Raw genomic sequence first — 21,195 nt, 5'->3', positions numbered from 1 at the left:
CCATGTGGTTACCGTATGTAAAGCTTTAATACATAACGATGGAAATTAAATTATATTCCATGCCATGGAATCAAAAGCATTTATTTCTCATGTTACTGTAGCACTGCTGTGTTTGTTTAAGCTGAACCAGAGCTTTGCCATTGAAATCATTTCTCTTTTTGACAGGAATATTTAGATGTCCTTGGAAGACCAATGGTTTTGGCTAGAGAAAAGGCAAAACAAGTACAGTGGACAAATGTATATCTGGATGCTTTGGTAAGAATAGAATGAATACAGGAATTGTACAGAAATTAGTTTGACATCTAGTATACAGTATGAATTAGCACTAGCACATATGTGAGATATATAGAGACCTTTGTTTTACAATAAGTTCATAAAGTCTGGAATGGTACATCTTATAAAGCATAAAAACGCTATAGAAGTGCAGTGGTTTATCACAATGTCTCCACTATTCAAATTGTAGCTCTCAATCAGTTAAAAAAAAACAATTTGTGATTTGATTTGCATAAATCACTAGAAACTACTCACGGCTATTTTACACAATGCAGAAGATTGCACCAGCCACAAAGAGCTCACATAGCCTCGAGCGAGACTGGACAGACTTTTCAATAAGGCCATGTGATTATCACATAGCATAGCACAAGCATCATATAGTATAGGATGTCTCATAGTATAGCACAGCCTGTCATAGTCTGAATCCAAAGCAGCAACCATTTTAGGGCGAATCAGTTTAATGAGAGGATGTCAAAGCCCACAGCTTCACAATAACAATAGCAAGATTAAGCTAAAAAATCTCTGAATATACTGTATAGATAGTGTGTTTGACAAAACAACAAAGATCGGTTGCCATCATTTATCTATAGCCATTGTAAGATTGTAGTAGCATCTTACACAGTGAAGAGGCAGTGACCCACAAAGTTCAAACACAAAAGTCTCTTTTAATGTGTTTCTTCACAGCATTACAGTCCAATTCACGTAAATGCATATAACTTCAGGGTATATTATCAGTATTCAGTTTACACCATTTCATAGCAATACAAATCATATGGCTTTAGATTGCAGTCCCTAAACAGGCCAGACTTCACTTGTCCAGTTTCCCTGGGCAACCACATGCCATATTATAGTCTCCATATACAGCCTCATATGTTGCAGACACTACACATGCCAGCCTTCCTCTGATTAGTTCCCATGGTTGTCCTGCATTGCTGTATCAGTCTCTTACAGTCTCGTTACTCACACAGTCATACACAGTCCAGGATATCCTCCGGATAGCAGTCGGGCACCATATCCACCTGTTTGCAATTGTTACACATGCTAGTTCTCTTTCGGGCACAGGACATCCACCTCCGGGCACAGGACTGTCCACATCTGACCCCTTTGGGCACAGGACATCCACTTCCAGGCACAGGACTTGTTCACATCTGAGACCAGTACCATGGACGACTTGCATCACTGTATTTGCTGCGGGTGCCAGGCTATTCAGCTGCCCTGGGTGCTGGATCTGCTGGCCTGTGCCCCCATGCACTCAGCCAGCACTCTGCAGGCCTCTGCTCTGCACACCAGCACACACCAGACTGACACTGACGTGCACCTCATACACGTAACACCTGACGCACCCATACCTCTTACTGCAGGGCTTTTAACACATACAAACCTGTGGCCTTCAGCCGCATGGAAAACCCGGATCGGAAATGTGTGACTCCCATGCACATCTATGGACTTCATCCATCTATTTGCACATTCTGGGGAGCACAAACAACGCCCCTTAGCTGTAACAGAGGCCACAGCCTCACACCATACAGCAGGTGAAAGGTGAAAGCAGGTGAAAGTGTATTGAACACTTTGTCAATGTGCTATTAAGATGAAATTCACACCAGATGTCGGTAACGAGCCATCCAATCTACATAGGCAATGAAATAAAACTATAGATTTCTTTAACTTATATGTAATAATGAGAAATGATACAGGGAAAAAGTATTGAACACATGAAGAGAGATGCAAATAGCCACAGAAAGTCATGACACCAGCTGAAATCTATTAGTAAATAGAAAGTAATCCTGCCACTTAGTGGAAAATAATATCAGCTGGCTCAACTGAAGGCCTATAAAAAGGTGTCTCACTACCAAGGTGCCACACAAGAAACATCTAATGATGGGTAAAACCAGTGAGCTGTCTCAAGATCTTCGCAACCTTATTGTTGCAAAACATACTGATGGTATTAGTTTCAGAACAATTTCTAAATTACAAAAGATTCCAGTGAGCACTGTTGGGGCCATAATCTGGTAGTGGAAAGAACATCATTTCACCATAAACTGGCCACGACCGGGTGCTCCCAGTAAGATTTTAGACAGAAAATAATTATTAGAGGGGTTCTCCAAGAGCCCATGATCACCTGTAGAGAACTAAAGAAAGACCTGAAATCAGCAGATGCAATTGTTTTAAAGAAATCTATAAGTGATGCACTCAACCTCCATGGCCTGTATGCCCGCTCACCATGTAATCAAACTACCAGAAATGACATGGGTCCCATATATCAAAGTTCTAAATCCTGTTAAATATCTGAATTTACCTATGTATATTACAGGATAGTAAGTGTATACTCCCAATACAATTAAGAATAGCCAAAAAATGGAGTTCCATACATTCCATACATACCTATGACTGTTGTGTTTGAAACTATTAAACTGTAAAGCGCTGCAGAATATGTTGGCGCTATATAAATTAAGATTATTATTATTATTGTTGTTATGGTAAAATCAATAGAAAAATACATTATTGTACATGAAAACATACAAAAAAATTCCAAATTATGTGAATCCAGAGTGCAAACAAGGAAAAAAGACCCTAGTAAACAACACATAGGTCCAAGGCATGAAAAAATGTATTCATAATAAATGTCATCATGGTGTTAATGCAAAGCACTAATCATTTGTGCAGTTAACCCATTATCTACAAATGTCCTTTTTTTGGGACGCCTAATCTTTAGCTTCTAGCAACTAAGATTTTATAATTTTTATTATTAGGTCCAGTTTTTTGTGTTGTGTTTGTAAAATGAATGTTTTCAAAATAGGAAATCATGTCTTTGTCATTTTTAATTGAATATTGGGATGCCCTTTTCTGAAAAATTTGTACTTGTAAAAATTTTAATTTGGCAAGTAATGGGTTAATTATGGTGTCAACCCCATATATTAATGACAGGCTTTAATTTCATCTAATCATATAGTGTAAAACACCACACAAATCTGCACTATCCATATTATATTTGCATAATGGCAAAGTGCCCTCCCCACAAGGAATAGACATATGAAAAAGTGCCGCTAGTGCCACGCACGCGCCCCACACCTGCTGGAGAGTCCTTGTGTTTCCGGCTTCAGCTTTACAGGCACACACGTCATCTTGACGTCAATGGGGGATTTCCCCTTGATGTGCGCTCCTGGTGAATGCCGGGGAGCCGGAATCTACTTCCGGCGGTAACTGTGGTGCGCGTACGCACTAATGACATGCCGTAAAATGAGCGCTGCTATAAAGCGCCGGATCTGGGGAGCTCTATTATTCCCTTTTTGACAAAGCCTAAGCGAAACGTGCGTTAGGGGGTGGATCGGGGTCCCAGGCATTAAGTCACTCTTATCATGGGTAAGCAACTTTGCAACTAGCGGCACTTTGTTTTTTTCATATGTCTATTCCTTGTGGGGATGGCACTTTGCCATTATGGAAACTTATTATGAATAGTGCAGATTTGTGTGGTGTTTACACTATAGGATTAGATGAAATTAAAGCCTGTCATTAATATATGGGGCTGACACCATAATTAATTGCACAAATGATTAGTGCTTTGTATTAACACCATGATGACATTTATTATGAATACTTTTTTTCATGCCTTGGACCTATGTGTTGTTTACTAGGATCTTGTTTCCTTGTTTGCATTCTAGATTCACATAATTTGGATTTTTTATGTATTTTTTCATGTACATTAAAATATTTTTTTCGATTGATTTTACCATAATATATGGAACTCCATTTTTTGGCTATTCTTAATGCCCGCTCACCATGCAAGACTCCATTGCATGGAGTAATTGCAATAGCATATTCCAGCACATTTAAAGTTTACTCAACAACGTTTAGACAAGCCTGTGAAAAAGTGGGAGAATATGGTCTGGTCAGATGAGACCAAAAGTAAACTCTTTGAATTCCATAATACACACTATTTTGGAAGCTAAAAAACACCATATGAACATTGAAGTTTACATTTGAGAACATCACGGTGCGGGGCCGTTTTTCAGCACGTGGCACTGGCAAACTTCATATAGTTGAAGAAAGGATGAATGGACAGATACACTGAGACATTCATGATAAAAAATCTGCTGCCATCTACCAGGATGATTAAGAAGTGGACGGTGGACATTTCAGCAAGACAATGATCCCAAACACACAGCAAAGGAAATTCTCAAATGAGTTCACAGAAATAAAATAAAGCTACTAGAATAGCCTAGCCAATCACCTGACCTGAATACAAGAGAAAATTTATAGAAGGAACTAAAGCTTAGAGTTCATAGAAGAGACCAATAGAACCTTCAGGATTTGAAGAGTTTTTGTGTGGAAAAATGTGCCAAAATCATATCTGAGCAATGCATGCGACTAGTTTCTCCATACAGGAGGTGCCTTGAAGCTGGAATCACCAACAAAGGTTTTTGTATGAAGTGTTAAATACATTTCATAAGCGTGTTCAAACTTTTTGCCTGTGTCATTTCTCATTACACATAATTTCATTTATGGACATCTATGGTTCTATTTCTTTATTCGTGGATTGGATGGTTTGTTACTGACATCTGGTGAGAATTTCATGTCAATAGCAGCTTTAGAAATATATTTACTTTGAAAATTGGTGACCTGTTAAATATATATTTCACCCACAGTGTATCTGTGGGTCACTTTGACATTACTAAGATTGTGTTTTGTGTTATAGAGATAAAAATGTGTTGGATGCAGTCCTAGAGGATTTTAAAGGGAACCTGTAAGGTCTCTGTGCCCTCAGAACCCCCAGCAGTTGTGTCTGCACATATAAACACCCTGCCTAACAGTCCTTGTATTACATTACACACATAAACAAATCTTTAAAAAAACATTTCTAAAGTCCATTTAGGATATGTATATGAAGGCTTTAATTAGTTGAGAGGGTGTAAGTGTCCCTAGACTAGTCGACCCAATTAGCATGCTATCACGCCCCTGTGAGCTGAGTCACATGAACAAGCCTCCATGGGTAAGAGTAAAAACTTTTACTGCTGCCTGTCAGCTGGTCTCACATGTTACAACATACAGTTTACACAGAAATCGCAGTGTTTGCATGAAGCATGCTATGCATCTGGTATCACATGGAGATGGCCACTTTCTGGGATGCCACACTTGTCACAGTGCTTCTACAATAAAATACATTCACCATTATTCTGCAGAAATCTATACTTTTCCAAGTTTTAATTCGCATGGCAGGCATCAAAATGTAGCTCAGTTGCTCCATATTACTGTGCAGTATCTCAGCGGTAACATATCAGTCCTGCTGAATTCAAGTCAAGTACAAAAGGTTAAAAAGATATGTTGCCTTTTGAGACAGATGTACTGTGTCAATGAATTACTAATATTTCAGTATTGGTAAGATGCTGCTGTTGGGTGAATCTGTTCAGCATGGTGCAGATACCAGTCTGTTTCACTATCCAGAACCAGGCGGAGAATCGAACAACTATTACATAGGACTACACACACTTTCCAATGCAAAAATTAATTCACAGTTACAAATTTTCCACTGTCACACAACAGCTACGTTTCAGACCTGGCAGCCTTTTATCAAGCTAAATATGCAGAAAAACAGGACCTAAACAGCAATGTATAACACTGGGATGCCACGAAACCTGCATATATATTTGCATTAGAAAACATGTGCGCTTAATGGCTTGAATGAATTTTGGACTAAGTTAATGCTGAATATTTTCAAACCAAAGAAAAGTGCCTCTAAAGTACCATTTACCTACTTAGCTACTCTGTAGTTCAATGCCTCACATGTCTCAGATTAGCTGACCAGACAACCATTGACATGTCTTCAACACAGAGTAGGGATCTAGTAAATTCTGTAAATGGTACTTTAGAGATGGTTTTCTTCATTATGAAAGAGACTACTGATAAAGAGGGGGGATTCAAGCTGATTACAATCTTCAGTGCATTAGGACAAGCACTAAATCTCTCACAATTGTTTATGACCAACTATGAAATACAAATATCTTTGACATCCCTCACGCTTCTTATTCTCAATAGACTGATTCCAGACTTCTGGTCTCTTGACATATTACACATTGCTCTGAATAACTCTATTGACCATTGTGTTATGAACTCTTAGGTATTTTTCTGCAGGCACAAATGCTGAATTTTTCTTTTTAATTTGAAGATGTGCATTGCAATTTAGTTATAGTGCCATGAAATTTTGTGCTAGTGCATGTTGTAGCTAGGCACTGCCCATAAAAGTATACAAATTATATATTTTTTGTTTTAGATGCTTTCAGTTTGTACCATAAAACTTTATACAATTGTTTAGATAAAATAAAAGCTTGATTTTAAAATGTTACAGCCACAACGTCCCACACAGAATATCACGATGTGGCCGGCTGTCCAGAATGAGGTCTTCACAAGAGAACATCACACCAGTCCTACTGTCAGGATTATGGTCTGAGTTGGCTTGATATATGGTAGCCAGACCCCTATTTTATTCATTCCATATACACTAACAGCTCGGGGTTACATTGATTTGGTTCATGGAACCAGTTGTACAACTATTTCTTCAAAGTATCCCAGGAACTGTTTTTCAACACAACAATACGAGGCTATACATTGTTCATGTAGCTGTGAGCAGCCTGTAAGGCCTAAATATGCTACCATGGCCTGCCTGCAATCTCTCCAGACTTGTCTTGCATCCCTCAAGTACATTTAGCTTTACAGTATATTTTGATATACTACCTTTAGTAACTTCATAGGTAGCATGCTAAGGCTTGTAAGTGCATGTATTTCTGCATGTAGCAATCAATACTGAATAAATTGAGATCTTTTGAACATTTTAAGGATACCCATTGGAAGCTCGACTAAGTACCCAATAAGTGGTGAACAATTTGTTTGTAAGTGGGCCAAGTAGTTCTATTTTCGCATGGCTTAAGTAAACTTACATGATCCATAGATCTCTCCCATCAGCCGATTGTGTCAGACCAACTGTCTTCAGAGAAGAACCTCTTTAAATATTTAGGACACATGACGGAATGTTGGATTACATAACTCCTTAAATGGGTTGTCTGATCCAAAATGTTAAACCTGCAGTAACTTTATGTGACTGCAGACTCATGAATCTCCTCAGTAATTCGCCAGTTTCTGAGCTGCGAACAGCGGGTACATATGCATTATGCATATTCCCGGCCAGAACCCGACTAGTGGAGCAAGGCCGCACCTCATCTAGTGACGAAGCTGTCCAGTGGACTTTGCCGACCAGTGGGCACGGCTTTACTCAATGCAAGTGTATGGAGCAACAGTAACTGTTGCTGAGACTATACTGTAGTGACTTGCAATATTTTGTAATTCCTTTTCACTTTCTTTTTTTCTTTTTTATTCCCAAACTCCCACACTTAGGTTCCTTTTTCCCCCATTTTATTAAACCAGTGAGATTTTCATGACTTGTCCACTTGGACACTTTTAACTATTCAAGCTTATGGAGTATAACTACCAAACTCAGTCCAGTTTATCAATATTAGTTGCCACTTTTTTCCTCTTCTGTGGGACAAAACCGCTATCTCTGATAGGCCTTTGCAAGTAAATTGAGCAAGGGTCATGTATGCGCGCTAACGCTCCATTCACACAGGGAATTTGGGGACTACTGGTTTGGGATTTTGTAGTTGTCACAAATAAGTAATGAACATAATTATTATACAATTATAATTACAGCATAAGCTTCTCCTTACTTACTGCATTTATTTCCTGCTGATTCTGCTCTTTACTGGTGGTACTTTGCCAGTATGTCTGACAAGGCATAGAGTGAAATATGTCTTCTTATCATTTGCTTGCTTCTCCTGTAGTATAAACATCTGCAGGAAATCCGAGCATTTCGCAACATTTATAGACTGTTCTTTTACTCCATGCAATCTAAACTTACAGTCATTCAGCAAATGTGCCTCCTAAGAATTACAGTAACTTTCTCAGCATCTCTGGTGTATCTGACAGGATACAGCACTGAAAACAGAATTATTTCTACTTAACTGACCAACAGTTCATTGGCCAGACCTTTTTATAGTTCTGCACTTTTACTGGAAACCTTGAGGACATTATGTTAGACTTTATTTGTAACCTTAACAATTAATTAGGTTAAATGAATGTGCTATGAAAGACATGACTATACTGAATAATGTCTATAAGAGCGTAAATATATATTTAGGCTTCTGTTTCATGTGTAATTTGTGTGTATTCTTCATGCATAATGGAGACTACATAGTAACATGTAGTCCATGTGGCTGCATACTATAAACTTCTATTCTGGGTGCTTTGTACAAGTCCATGTTCACATACTGTAGACTAATTTTGATCTGTGTTTTCCATCTGTATTTGTAAGAGTTTATTATTTTACATTTTGCTCTGTGTTTTCCATCTTTATTTGTAAGACTTTATACTTTTACATTTTATCTGTTTATACCTATTCTTTTTGTTTGTTTATTGTCACGGGGATACCGAGACAGAGAGGGGTCAGAAGATCATGGCTTCTGGCAACACGTGCACCTTCACTGGATGGATCTGCGTTGTCTTCCAGTTAACTGTTCAGATTTTCCTTGTTTTGGTGATGCAAGGGTTAAGCAGTATAAAATTCCCTTGCTCTGTTGTGGCAAGGGTTAAACAGTTCTATTTGACTCTTAGAGCTCCTAGAGTGGACCTTTTTCTCCACTCCCCTCTGGTATAAGTACTCACCTCTTAGCTTAGGTAGTTGCCAGTGATAGCTTGCTATACCTTGGAGTCGGTTTGGTAGCTGTGAGTCGTGGAGTGAGAAGCTGTTTAAGAGTCTCTGGAGATTTCTGTTTGGAGGTTTGTTTGGTGTTATCCTTCTCTTTATCTCCCTTTTTGGTTTGCCTTACCCTCCTTCTCCCGTTATCTACCATTCCTTATTCTGGGTGCGCTGAGAGTGATTACTGTTTTCTTTACCCTTGTGTTTTTCCTTTTGTGTCTGGATTATAGAGCAGTACTAAGAAGAAAACCAACATACAAATAACTAAGGTCTAGTATATTCACAGAGAAAACCAAAATTGAGCTAACAAAGACCTAAAAAAATATGCTTTAATATAAATGATTAAAACTAGGAACCACATATGTAAACAAATAAACCAATAGTAGAGAACCTGCAGGATCTATGGTCTCCGATGTATGATACCAGCATAAATATTTGAAAGGACTAGGGAGGATAGATGTGCCTTTCCCTAAACAATTCCCTTCCTGACAGCAGAGGTTGGCACCCTGGGATACGATATGGTGCCCCCGCTCAACGTAGACTGACCCTGAAGACCCTAGCAGGTATCCCTACCAACAGCCACCACCAAAAAACACCACAAAAAAGAAAAATTAAAAAGTGTGATAATATACACTAAAGTGCTGCTAATGCTGGCTATTGGTGCCAGGGATTCATGGCTTTCATTAAATATCCTTACTACTAAAGCGAATGTACCTTGGATACTATGTAACTGATATGCATCTCTCTCGTCTGTACTGTCTGTATAAAATATACAAGGAGGCGAGTATTGTTTGACATCTGAATACACTATCTTTATCAATCTGTATATCTAAGCACTATTATCATCTCCAGCCTACACTATATGCCAGAGTTATTTGACTACAAGCTCACTAGTGCTATCTTTGCACCAATAGCCAAGGGATTGTAACCTCAGTGATGCACTGCAGGAGCCATTGTCTCCTGTCAGTGTGTCACTGAGGGTCCTATAGAGCAGTGACATCACCCGATGTCACTGTTCTATAGGGGAGATCGTCGTGGGACACTCGTTATTAATTGGACTACGGCGGAAAGGTAGTATACGGTTTATTATTTTACTTTTTTTTGCAGGCACTGAAGTATGGTAAGTATGGTTAAATGAAGAATATTAAAATACTTTTTTCCAAATGTGTGTGTGTTTTATTAACCCTTTCTTACTATTGGATTAATAATGGATAGGTGTCTTATTGACGCCTCTCCGTTATTAACCCGGCTTAATGTCACCTTACAATAGCAAGGTGACATTAACCCCTTATTACCCCATATCCCACCGCTACTTGGGAGTGGGAAGAGAGGGGCTAAGTGCCGGAATTGGCGCATCTTACATCTACACAGACAGCTGCGGGCTGGTATTCGTAGCAGGCTACAGATATTGGCCCCGGCCGTCGGCTTTCTCCCTCTGGCGCAGAAAATTGCGCGGGAGCCCACGCCGTTTTTTTCCGCTTTTTTTATTTTTTAAATTCAACGCTCATTAAGGCCTCTTTCACTCTTGCATCGGTACGGGTCCATCGCTATGCGTCGGGCCGACCGACCGACGCACGTTGTGAAATTTGTGCACGACGTGGGCAGCGGATGCAGTTTTTCAACACATCCGCTGCCCATTCTGAAGTGCGGGGAGGAGGGGGCGGAGTTTCTGCCGCACATGCGCGGTAGAAAATGGCGGGCGCGACGGCCAAAAAAACTTTCACTTGAATGTTTTTTCGTGCCAACGGTCCGCCAAAACACGACGGATCCGTAGCACGACGGAGGCGATGTCTGGCAATCCGTCACGATCCGTCGCTAATACAAGTCTATGGGTAAAACGCATCCTGCGAGCACATTTGCAGGATCTGTTTTTTGCACCGGATCGTTTTTTTCCGCCAGATCCGTTTTTTTCAACCGGATCCGTTTTTTTCCGCCGGATCCATTTTTTCCACCGGATGTTTTTTTTCCGCCAGATCTGTTTTTTCTCATAGAGTTGTATTCGCACCGGATTGCGCCTGATGGCCACACGTTTAATCCGTTTTTGCAGGATCCGTCAAAAAAGCTGTTTCCGCCAGACAGAAAACACATACAGAGGAACGGTTTTTCGGTACGTCGAAAAAATGCACAGCGACGGATCTAGCAAAAAACGGATGAAACGTGTGGCTATCAGACGCACTCCGGCGCTAATACAACTCTATGAGAAAAAAACGGTTACGGCGTAAAAAAAAAGTTCTGGCGAAAAAAAACGGATCCTGCAAATGTGCTCGCAGGATGCGTTTTGTACCCATAGACTTGTATTAGCAACGGATCCGTCGTGTTTTGGCGGACACAATGCACAAGAAAAGTTCAACTTTTTTGTGCGACGTGTCTGCCATTTCCGACCGCGCATGCGTGTCTGGAACTCCGCCCCCTCCTCCACGCTCATCACAATGGGCAGCGGATGCGTTGTAAAACTGCATCCGCTGCCCACGTTGTGCTAAATTTAGCATAACGTCCGTCGGTACGTCTGGCCGAAGGTTTGCGACGGCCCCGTACCGACGCAAGTGTGAAAGCAGCCTTACATCTGAATTTGCTGAGTATAATGCAGCCACCCCAGAGTATAATGTAACCCCCCAAAGAATATAATGCAGCCGCCCATAGAGTATGATGCAATCACCCCTCATAGAATATAAATATAATACAGCCCCCCATAGAATATAATGTAGCCCCGAATAGAATAGAATGCAGCCCACCTCCCCATAGAATATAATGCAGCCCCATCAAAGAGTATGATGCAATCATCCCTCATAAAATCTAATACAGCCCCCCATAGAATATAATGCAGCCCACCTCCCCATAATATATAATGTAGCCCCCATTGAATATAATGTAGCCCCCATAGAATATAATGCAGCCCCCATAGTATATAAGACAGCCTCCCCCATAGAATAGAATATACCCCCGCAATAGTATATAATACAGCCACATAGTATATAACACGGCCTCCCCCATAGAATATAATATACCTCCCATAGTATATATCAAAGCCCGCATATAATATAGCACAACTTGCATAGTATATTGCACAGCCTGCATAATATAGCACAGCCCGCGTAGTAGTATACAGCACAGCCCGTGTAGTAGTATACAGCACAGCCCGTGTAGTAGTATACAGCACAGCCCGGGTCGTAGTATATACACCACAGCCCGCGTAGTAGTATATACAGCACAGCCCGCGTAGTAGTATACACAGCACAGCCCACACAGTGGTATATACACAGCACAGCCCACACAGTGGTATATACACAGCACAGCCCACACAGTGGTATATACACAGCATAGCCCACACAGTGGTATATACACAGCACAGCCCACACAGTGATATATACACAGCACAGCCCACACAGTGGTATATACACAGCACAGCCCACACAGTGGTATATACACAGCACAGCCCACACAGTGGTATATACACAGCACAGCCCACACAGTGGTATATACACAGCACAGCCCACACAGTGGTATATACACAGCCCACACAGTGGTACAGTATATACACAGCACAGCCCACACAGTGGTATATACAGCACAATCCACATCTCATCCCCCCGCTAATGGCTCCACAGTCCAGTAAAAAAAAAAACACTCTCCTCACCTTTCCTCTTGCCCGCGCTGCTCCTGGCTCGGCGGCTGCAGTCTGCCCGGGACACAGCAGGTGTGCGATGATATGACGTCATCGCGCACCCGCAGTGTCAGAGGCAGAGCGGGGAATGATGGGAGAGGGAGCATCAGTGGACGCTCTCTCCTCCATCATTGCATTGAACTATACCGGCGTCATAGTCTTCATTGAATAGACGCCAGTATAGTTGAATGCGGCAGCGGCACTGGCGGGAGTAGGGGGGAAAGAGTGCAGCGGCCCACTACTGGCACCGGCCCTTCTGGCATTTGCCAGAAGTGCCGGATGGCCAGTCCGGCCCTGGTCACCGCCCACACACTTCCCTCCTCCTGAACTGCAGCGTTTCTCGGACCCACATCCGCAGCAAAACTGCAGATATTTTTTACATCTCAATGAAAGTGTAAGGCCGGAGTCATACTACAGCGAGATACGGCTGAGTCTCGCAGGTTAAATACAAGCTCTGGCACTGGCACTCCGGAGCGGAGCGTGCGGCTCCATGTATTGCTATGCGGCCGCACACTCCGCTCCAGAGTGCCGGTGCCAGAGATTGGTATCTCGCTGTGTGTGATCCCGGCGTAAGGGTGCAGAAACGCTGCAGTTCGGCACAAAAGAAGTGACATGCTGCGGAAAAAAAAAAAAGCCGCGTTTCGGTGCGGCCTTTTCCGCAGCATGTGCACAACAAGTCTGCGGCTCCCATAGACTTACATTGGTTGTGCACTGCACTGCGGATTTGATGCAAATCCGTACGGCAAAAAACGCTGCGGATCTGCAATCAAATCCGCAACGTGTGTACACAGTCTTAGCATTTAGTGAACCTAGCAAAAAGGCAAGCAAAAAACAAGTGTGGGATTGCACTTTTTAGCAATTTCATCGCACTTTGAATTTTTTTCACATTTTCTATTACACGACATGCTAAAACCAATGGTGTCGTTCAAAAGTAGAACTTGCCCGCAAAAGAGAAGCCCTCACATGGCCATATTGACGGAAACATTATGGCTCTGGAAAGAAGGGGAGCGATAAACGAAAAAAGCTCCAGGGGTGAAGGGGTTTAGAAACATGGATATGGACATATCTATGGAAATAGATATATAGATATATCTGTATGTATCTATCTATCTATCCCATATCTAATTCTATCTGTCTGTCTGTGTCTATCTATCTATCTATCTATCCCATATCTTTCTATCTATCTATCTATCTATCTATCTATCTATCTATCTATCTATCTATCTATCTATCTATCCCATATCTATCTATCTATCTATCTATTATCTATCTATCTATCTATCTATCTATCTATCTATCCATCTATCTATCTATCTATCCCATATCTTTCTATCTATCTATCTATCTATCTATCTATCTATCTATCTATCTATCTATCTATCTATCCCATATCTTTCTTTCTATCTATCTATCTATCTATCTATCTATCTATCTATCTATCCATCCATCCATCCATCCATCCATCCATCCATCTATCTATCTATCTATCTATCTATCTATCTATCTATCTATCCCATATCTATCTATCTATCTATCTATCTATCTATCTGTAATGGAATGTGGGTTGGACAAATGTAAAAGAGGAGTTGGACAGAAATGACATCACAAATCTTTTTGAAGAGAGAGGAGGGAGAGGAGGGAGAGGAGGGAGGGGTTTGGGTGTGTTTTTGGAGTGAGTGTGGTAGGTTCGGGCTTAGTGGCAGTGCAAAGCATCATGGAACTTGTAGTATTAGAGCACAATAACTCAGGAGAAAGGAAGTTGTCGATTAACCCCATGAGAGCTGAATCCAGCACTGAAGATGTGCTGCTACAGCATGATAACAGCTAATATTGCTAAAATAAACACAGTAGATGTTTTCAGTGGCACATAATAGCAAGATTTATGAAAAAAAAAAAAAACTTTATAGTAGTGGACAACTTCTTTAATCCTTTGTCAATATAAAACCCTGACTCACTGGTGTAACACTAGGTTAAGACTAAGGGTACCGTCACACAGTGGCATTTTGATCGCTACGACGGCACGATTCGTGACGTTCCAGCGATATCCTTACGATCTCGCTGTGTCTGACACGCTCCTGCGATCAGGGACCCTGCTGAGAATCGTACGTCATAGCAGATCGTTTGAAACTTTCTTTCGTCGTCTAGTGTCCCGCTGTGGCGGCATGATCGCATGGTGTAACAAAGGTGTGCACGATATTGTATACGATGTGCGCATAGTAACCAACAGCTTCTACATCGCAAATACGTCGTGAAATTATCGCTCCAGCGTCGTGCATTGCAAAGTGTGACAGCAGTCTACGGCGCTGGAGCGATATTGGAGCGATGCTGGAGCGTCACGGATCGTGCCATCGTAGCAACCAAAGTGCCACTGTGAGACGGTACCTTAAGGGGCGTATCTGGCCCTGAAACTTGGAAGCCGGTGTCTGGGACCCCTGCTATTTGTGCCATTTTTTCTATTGTTTCTATTGTCAGTTGTCTATGCTTTTATATGAAGATTTTGGAATAAAGCTTATTGGTGTGTAACCTCTGAGTGCTGGATTTTTTTTACTACTTATACTCAACTCCTGGCTTCACTTACAAATAGTGATGCAAGAAAAATGAAACAAAGCAGACAAAGCACAAAGTATACCCACCTAACAGCAGCTTAATTGAAAAACTGTATGAAGTTGTAATATGGTTGTGAACATGAGCTATATAAGCGTGTAAAATGTATAATCCCATTATCATTTGTTTTCATAGCATAGATGCAGTAGGTCTCGTATTATAACCTTAACCCCTTAGTGACAGAGCCAATTTGGTACTTAATGACTGAGCCAATTTTTACAATTCTGACCACTGTCACTTTATGAGGTTATAACTCTGGAACGCTTTAACGGATCCTGCTGATTCAGCGACTGTTTTTTCGTGACATATTGTACTTCATGTTAGTGGTAGCATTTCTTCGATATTACTTGTGATTATTTATGAAAAAATGGAAATCTGGTGAAAATTTTAAAAATTTAGCAATTTTCAAACTTTGTATTTTTATGCCCTTAAATTAGAGAGATATGTCACACAAAATAGTTAATAAATAACATTTCCCACATGTCTACTTTACATCAGCACAATTTTGGAAACACTTTTTTTTGTTAGGGAGTTATAAGGGTTAAAAGTTGACCAGCAATTTCTAATTTTTGCAACACCAATTTTTTTAGGGCCACATCACATTTGAAGTCATTTTAAGGGATCTATATGATAGAAAATAACCAAGTGTGACACCATTCTAAAAACTGCACCCCTCAAGGTGCTCAAAACCATATTCAAGAAGTTTAATAACCCTTTGCATGCTTCACAGGAACTGAAACAATGTGGAAGGCAAAAATGAACATTTAACTTTTTTTGCAAACATTTTACTTCAGAACCATTTTTTTATATTCACAAGTGTAAAAACAGAAATTTAACCATAAATTTTGTTGTGCAATTTCTGCTGAATACGCCGATACTTTATATGTGGGGGTAAACCACTGTTTGGGCGCACCGCAGAGCTTGGAAGAGAAGGAGCACCGTTTGACTTTTTCAATGCAGAATTGGCTGGAATTGGATGCCATGTCATGTTTTAGAGAGCCCCTGATGTGCCTAAACAGTGGAAACCTCCCACAAGTGACACCATTTTGGAAACTAGACCCCTTAAGGAACTTATCTAGATGTGTGGTGAGCACTTTAAACCCCCAAGTGCTTCACAGAAGTTTATAACGTAGAGCCGTGAAAATAAAAAATCGCATTTGTTTACACAAAAATGATATTTTCGCCCACAAATTCTTATTTTCACAAGGGTAACAGGGGAAATTAGACCACAAAAGTTGTTGTGCAATTTCTCCTGAGTATGTCGATATTCCATATTTGGGGGTAAACCACTGTTTGGGCGCACCGCAGAGCTTGGAAGAGAAGGAATGTTGTTTTACTTTTTCAATATAGAATTGGCTAGAATTGAGATCGGATGCCATGTCACGTTTGGAGAGCCCCTGATGTGCCTAAACAGTGGAAACCCCCCACAAGTGACACCATTTTGGAAACTATACCCCTTAAGGAACTTATCTAGCTGTGTGGTGAGCACTTTAAACCCCCAGGTGCTTCACAGAAGTTTATAACGTCGAGCCGTTAAAATAAAAAATCAAATTTTTTCTACAAAAATGATCTTTTTGCCCCCAAATTTTTATTTTCACAAGGGTAATAGGAGAAATTAGATGACAAAAGTTGTTATGCAATTTCTCCTGAGTAGGTTTATACCCAATATGTGGGGGTAAACCACTGTTTGGGCGCACCACAGAGCTTGGAAGAGAAGGAGTGCTGTTTTACTTTTTCAATGTAGAATTGGCTGGAATTGAGATCGGACGCCATGTTGTGTTTAGAGAGCCCCTGATGTGCCTAAACAGTTGAAACCCCCGACAATTGACCCCATTTAGAAAACTAGACCCCTTAGGGAACTTATCTAGATGTGTGGTGAGCACTTTAAACCCCAAGTGCTTCACAGAAATTTATAAAGTAGAGCCGTGAAAATAAAAAATCCTTTTTTTCCTGAAAAATTATTTTTTAGCCTGCAATTTTTTATTTTCTCAAGGGTAACAGAAGACATTGGACCCCAAAATCTGTTGTCCAGTTTGTTCTGAGTATGGTGATACCCCATATGTGGGGGGCACTGTTTGGGCACCCTTTGGGGCTCGGAAGGGAAGGAGCACCGCTTGGAATACAGACTTTGATGGGATGGTCTGCGGGTGTCATGTTGCAATTGCAAAGCTCCTGATGTACCTAAACAGTAGAAAACCCCACAAGTGACCCCATTTTGGAAACTAGAACCCCCAAAGAGCTTGTCTAGATGTGTGGTGAGCACTATTAACCCCCAACTGCTTCACAGAAGTTTTTAATGTAGAGCCATGAAAATAAAAAAAATCTTTTTTTTCCACAAAAATGATCTATTCACCCCCAAATGTTTACTTTCACAAGGGTAACAGGAGAAATTGGACCCCAAAATTTATTGTGCAATTTATGGTGAGTAGGCTGATACCCCATATGTGGGTGGGACCACTGTTTGGGCGCATGGCAGAGCTCGGAAGGGAAGGAGCACCGTTTTGGAATGCAGACTTTGATAGAATGGTCTGCGGGCGTTATGTTGCATTTGCAGAGCCCCTGATGTACCTAAACAGTAGAAACCCCCGACAACTGACCCCATTTTGGAAACTAGACCCCCTAAGGAACTTATCTAGATGTGTGGTGAGAACTTTGAATGCCCAAGTGCTTCACAGAAGTTTATAATGCAGAGTCATGAAAATTAAAAAATATTTTTTCCACAAACAGATTTTTTAGCCCCCAAGTTTTTATTTCCACAAAGTTAACAAGAGAAATTGGACCCCAAAAGTTGTCCATTTTATCCCGAGTAAGCTGATGCCCCATATGTGGGGGTAAACCACTGTTTGGGCGCATGGCAGAGCTTAGAAGGGAGGGAGCAACATTTGACTTTTTGAGCGCAAAATTGGCTGTCGTGTTTGGAGACCCCCTGATGTACCTAAACAGTGGAACCCCCCCCAATTATAACTCCAAACCTAACCCCAACACACCCCTAACCCTAATCCCAACCTGATCCATAATCCTAATCACAACCCTACCGATAATCTCAACCCTAACCCCAAAACAACCCTAATCTCAACCCTAACCATAACCCTAATCAAAACCCTAAATCCAACACACCCCTAATCCTAATCTCAAACCTAAACTCAAACCTATCCCTAATCCCAATACACCCCTAGCCCTAATCCCAACCCTAACCTTAACCCTAATCCCAAACCTAACCCTAATCACAAACGTAACCCTAATGCCAACCCTAACCCTAATACCAACCCTAATCCCAACCCTAACCCTAATCCCAACTCCAACCCTAACTTTAGCCGCAACCCTAGCCCTAACTTTAGCCCCAACTCTAGCCCTAACTTTAGCCCCAACCCTAACCCTAGCCCTAACCCTAACTTTAGCCCCAACCCTAACCCGAGCCTTAACCCTAACTTTAGCCTCAAATCTAACCCTAGCCCTAACTTTAGCCCCAACCCTAACCCTAACCCTAGCCCTAAGGCTAACTTCACACTTGCGTCATGTGGCATCCATCGCAATCCATCGTTTTGGACAAAAAATAGATCCTGCAAATGTGCCCGCAGGATGCGTTTTTTGCCCATAGACTTGTATTGCCGAGGAATCGCGACGGATGGCCACATGTTGCGTCCGTCGTGCACTGGATCCTTTGTGTTTTGGCAGACCGTCGTCACAAAAAACTTCAATGTAATATTTTTTGTACGTCGTGTCCACCATTTCCGACCGCGCATGCGTGGCCGTAACTCCGCCCCCTCCTCCCCAGGACATAGACTGGGCAGCGGATGCATTGAAAAACTGCATCCGCTGCCCACGTTGTCCACAATTTTCACAACGTGCGTTGGTACATCAGGCCGACGCATTGCGTCGGCCTCGTACCGACGCAAGTGTGAAAGAAGCCTAACCCTAGCCCAACCCTAACCCTAGCCCTAACCCTAAATTTAGCCCCAACCCTAACCCTAAATTTAGCCCCAACCCTAACCCTAACCCTAAATTTAGCCCCAACTCCTCTAGCTGCCGGCCAGCAGATCATGGCTGGCGCACTACGCATGTGCCCGCCATATTCTTATCGGATGAAGAAGCCGGCGGGCAGGAGGGGACGCAGGAGGACCCAGGGACACCGGTAAGTATACCAGGGTCCCCGAATCCCTCTATTTCTCTGTCCTCTGATGTGCGATCACATCGCAAAACAGATCATGTTCTTCGGAGTCTCGGCTACCCCTGGCAGCCGAGATCCCAAAGATCTACTGGGTGCCAGCCGGCGGGCATACTGCGAATGTGCCCGCCATTTTTTGGCCGGAACAAGATGGCGGCACCCATCGGGAGCGATGAAGAGCACCGGGGGAGACAGGTGAGTATCGGGGGGCTATAGAGGACCCCAATTTCTCTGTCCTCTGATGTGCGATCACATAGAAGCACAGAGAAATTAAATGGGAAATCGGGTTTTTTTTTTTGCGACCGCCGGTAAACAGTTAATTACCAGCGATCGCAACCCGGGGGTCGGTAAAAAAACCCCGAATCATGTTCTCTTGGCTACCCCCGGCAACCAAGACCCCAGAGAAAATCCGACTCTGGGGGGCGCTATTCACTTTTTCAACAGCGCTGTGGTTTAAGTACCCTTAACTGCCACCGTTAAAAGGCGTATCGGCGGTCGTTAAGGGGTTAATACAAACCGAGCTCTTTGCAGATATTTGATCAGGAAGGATTATTTCACATTATATGTTTGCTTCATGGATGACAAGTGTTTATAGTCATTTATCATTGTAACTTTTGCCTGCATATTTGAACTGTTTTCTACATAATTTTGTTAACAAGTCCATATATTTTTCTATGCAGTGACTGTAATAAATATTTTTATGCATAATGTAAAGTGCATTTGCACTTAAATAAATCCTTAAATGGAGCGTCTGGCTAGTATGTAAATCTGCCTCTTTTTATAAAAAAGAATGCTCTGCTCAAAAAATAAAGTGAACATTTAAACAACACAATGTAACTCCAGGTCCTTCACACTTCTGTGAAATAATCCTGTCCAGTTATGAAACAACACTGATTGTAAATCAATTTCTCCTGTTGTGCAAATGGAACAGACAACATGTAGAAATTATAGCCAATTAGCAAGACAACTCCTAAAAAGGAGTGTTTCTGCAGGGGGTGACCACAGACCATTTCTCTGCTCTCATCCTTTTTGGCTGTTGTTTTGGTCACTTTTGCATTTTGTCATTGTTCTCATCCTTAGAGGTGCAGTAGCAACCCACAAAAGTTGCTCAGGTAGTGCAGCACATCCAGGATAGCACATCAATGCGAGCTGTGGCAAGAAAGGTAGCTGTGTATGTCAGCACAGTGTCCAGAGCATGGAGCAGATGCAAAGAAACAGTGCAGTACATCAGGAGACGTGAAGAAGTCCGTAGGAGGGCAACAACCCAGAAGCAGGACCGCTACATTCTCCTTTGTGCAAGGAGGAACAGGAGGAAACGTGCCCGAGCCATTGTAAATTTACCTAAAGCAGGCAGACAACATCTATGTGCCTGCTCAAACTGTCAGAAGCAGACTCAATGTGGGTGGTATGAGGGCCCGACGTCCACTAGTGGGCATTGTGCAGGGTGATTAACATTTGCCAGAGAACACCAAGATTGGCAGATTCAATATTGTCACCCTGTGCTCTTCATAGATGAGAACGGATTCACATTGAGCATATGTGACAGACGTGATAGAGTCTGGTGATGCTGTGGAGAACCTTTTACTTCTTGCAACATCCTCCAGCATGACCGGTTTGGCAGTGGGTCAGTAATGGTGTGGTTAGGCTCTTCTTTAGAGGGCCACACAGCCCTCCATGTGCTAGCCAGAGGTACCTTGATTGCCGTTAGGTACCAGGATGAGATCCTCAGACCCATTGCGTGAACATATTCAG

At 41.8% G+C, this 21,195-nt stretch overlaps 1 protein-coding gene across 4 annotated transcripts in view; it reads left to right on the top strand.

Annotated features, from left to right (window-relative positions):
- CACNA2D1 (calcium voltage-gated channel auxiliary subunit alpha2delta 1) overlaps nucleotides 1-21,195 on the top strand; it is a 1,366,870-nt gene that overhangs the window by 1,134,566 nt on the left and 211,109 nt on the right. For all 4 annotated transcript variants that reach the window (XM_069765154.1, XM_069765155.1, XM_069765153.1 and 1 more), the window contains exon 15: nucleotides 166-255. In XM_069765154.1, coding sequence (XP_069621255.1) covers nucleotides 166-255 — 90 coding nt within the window. The remainder of the gene's footprint in view (nucleotides 1-165; nucleotides 256-21,195) is intronic.

The sequence above is a fragment of the Ranitomeya imitator genome, chromosome 4, assembly GCF_032444005.1.
Source record: "Ranitomeya imitator isolate aRanImi1 chromosome 4, aRanImi1.pri, whole genome shotgun sequence".
NCBI classification, from domain to species: Eukaryota; Metazoa; Chordata; class Amphibia; order Anura; family Dendrobatidae; genus Ranitomeya; species Ranitomeya imitator.
This window is presented reverse-complemented; position numbering and strand designations above follow the sequence as displayed.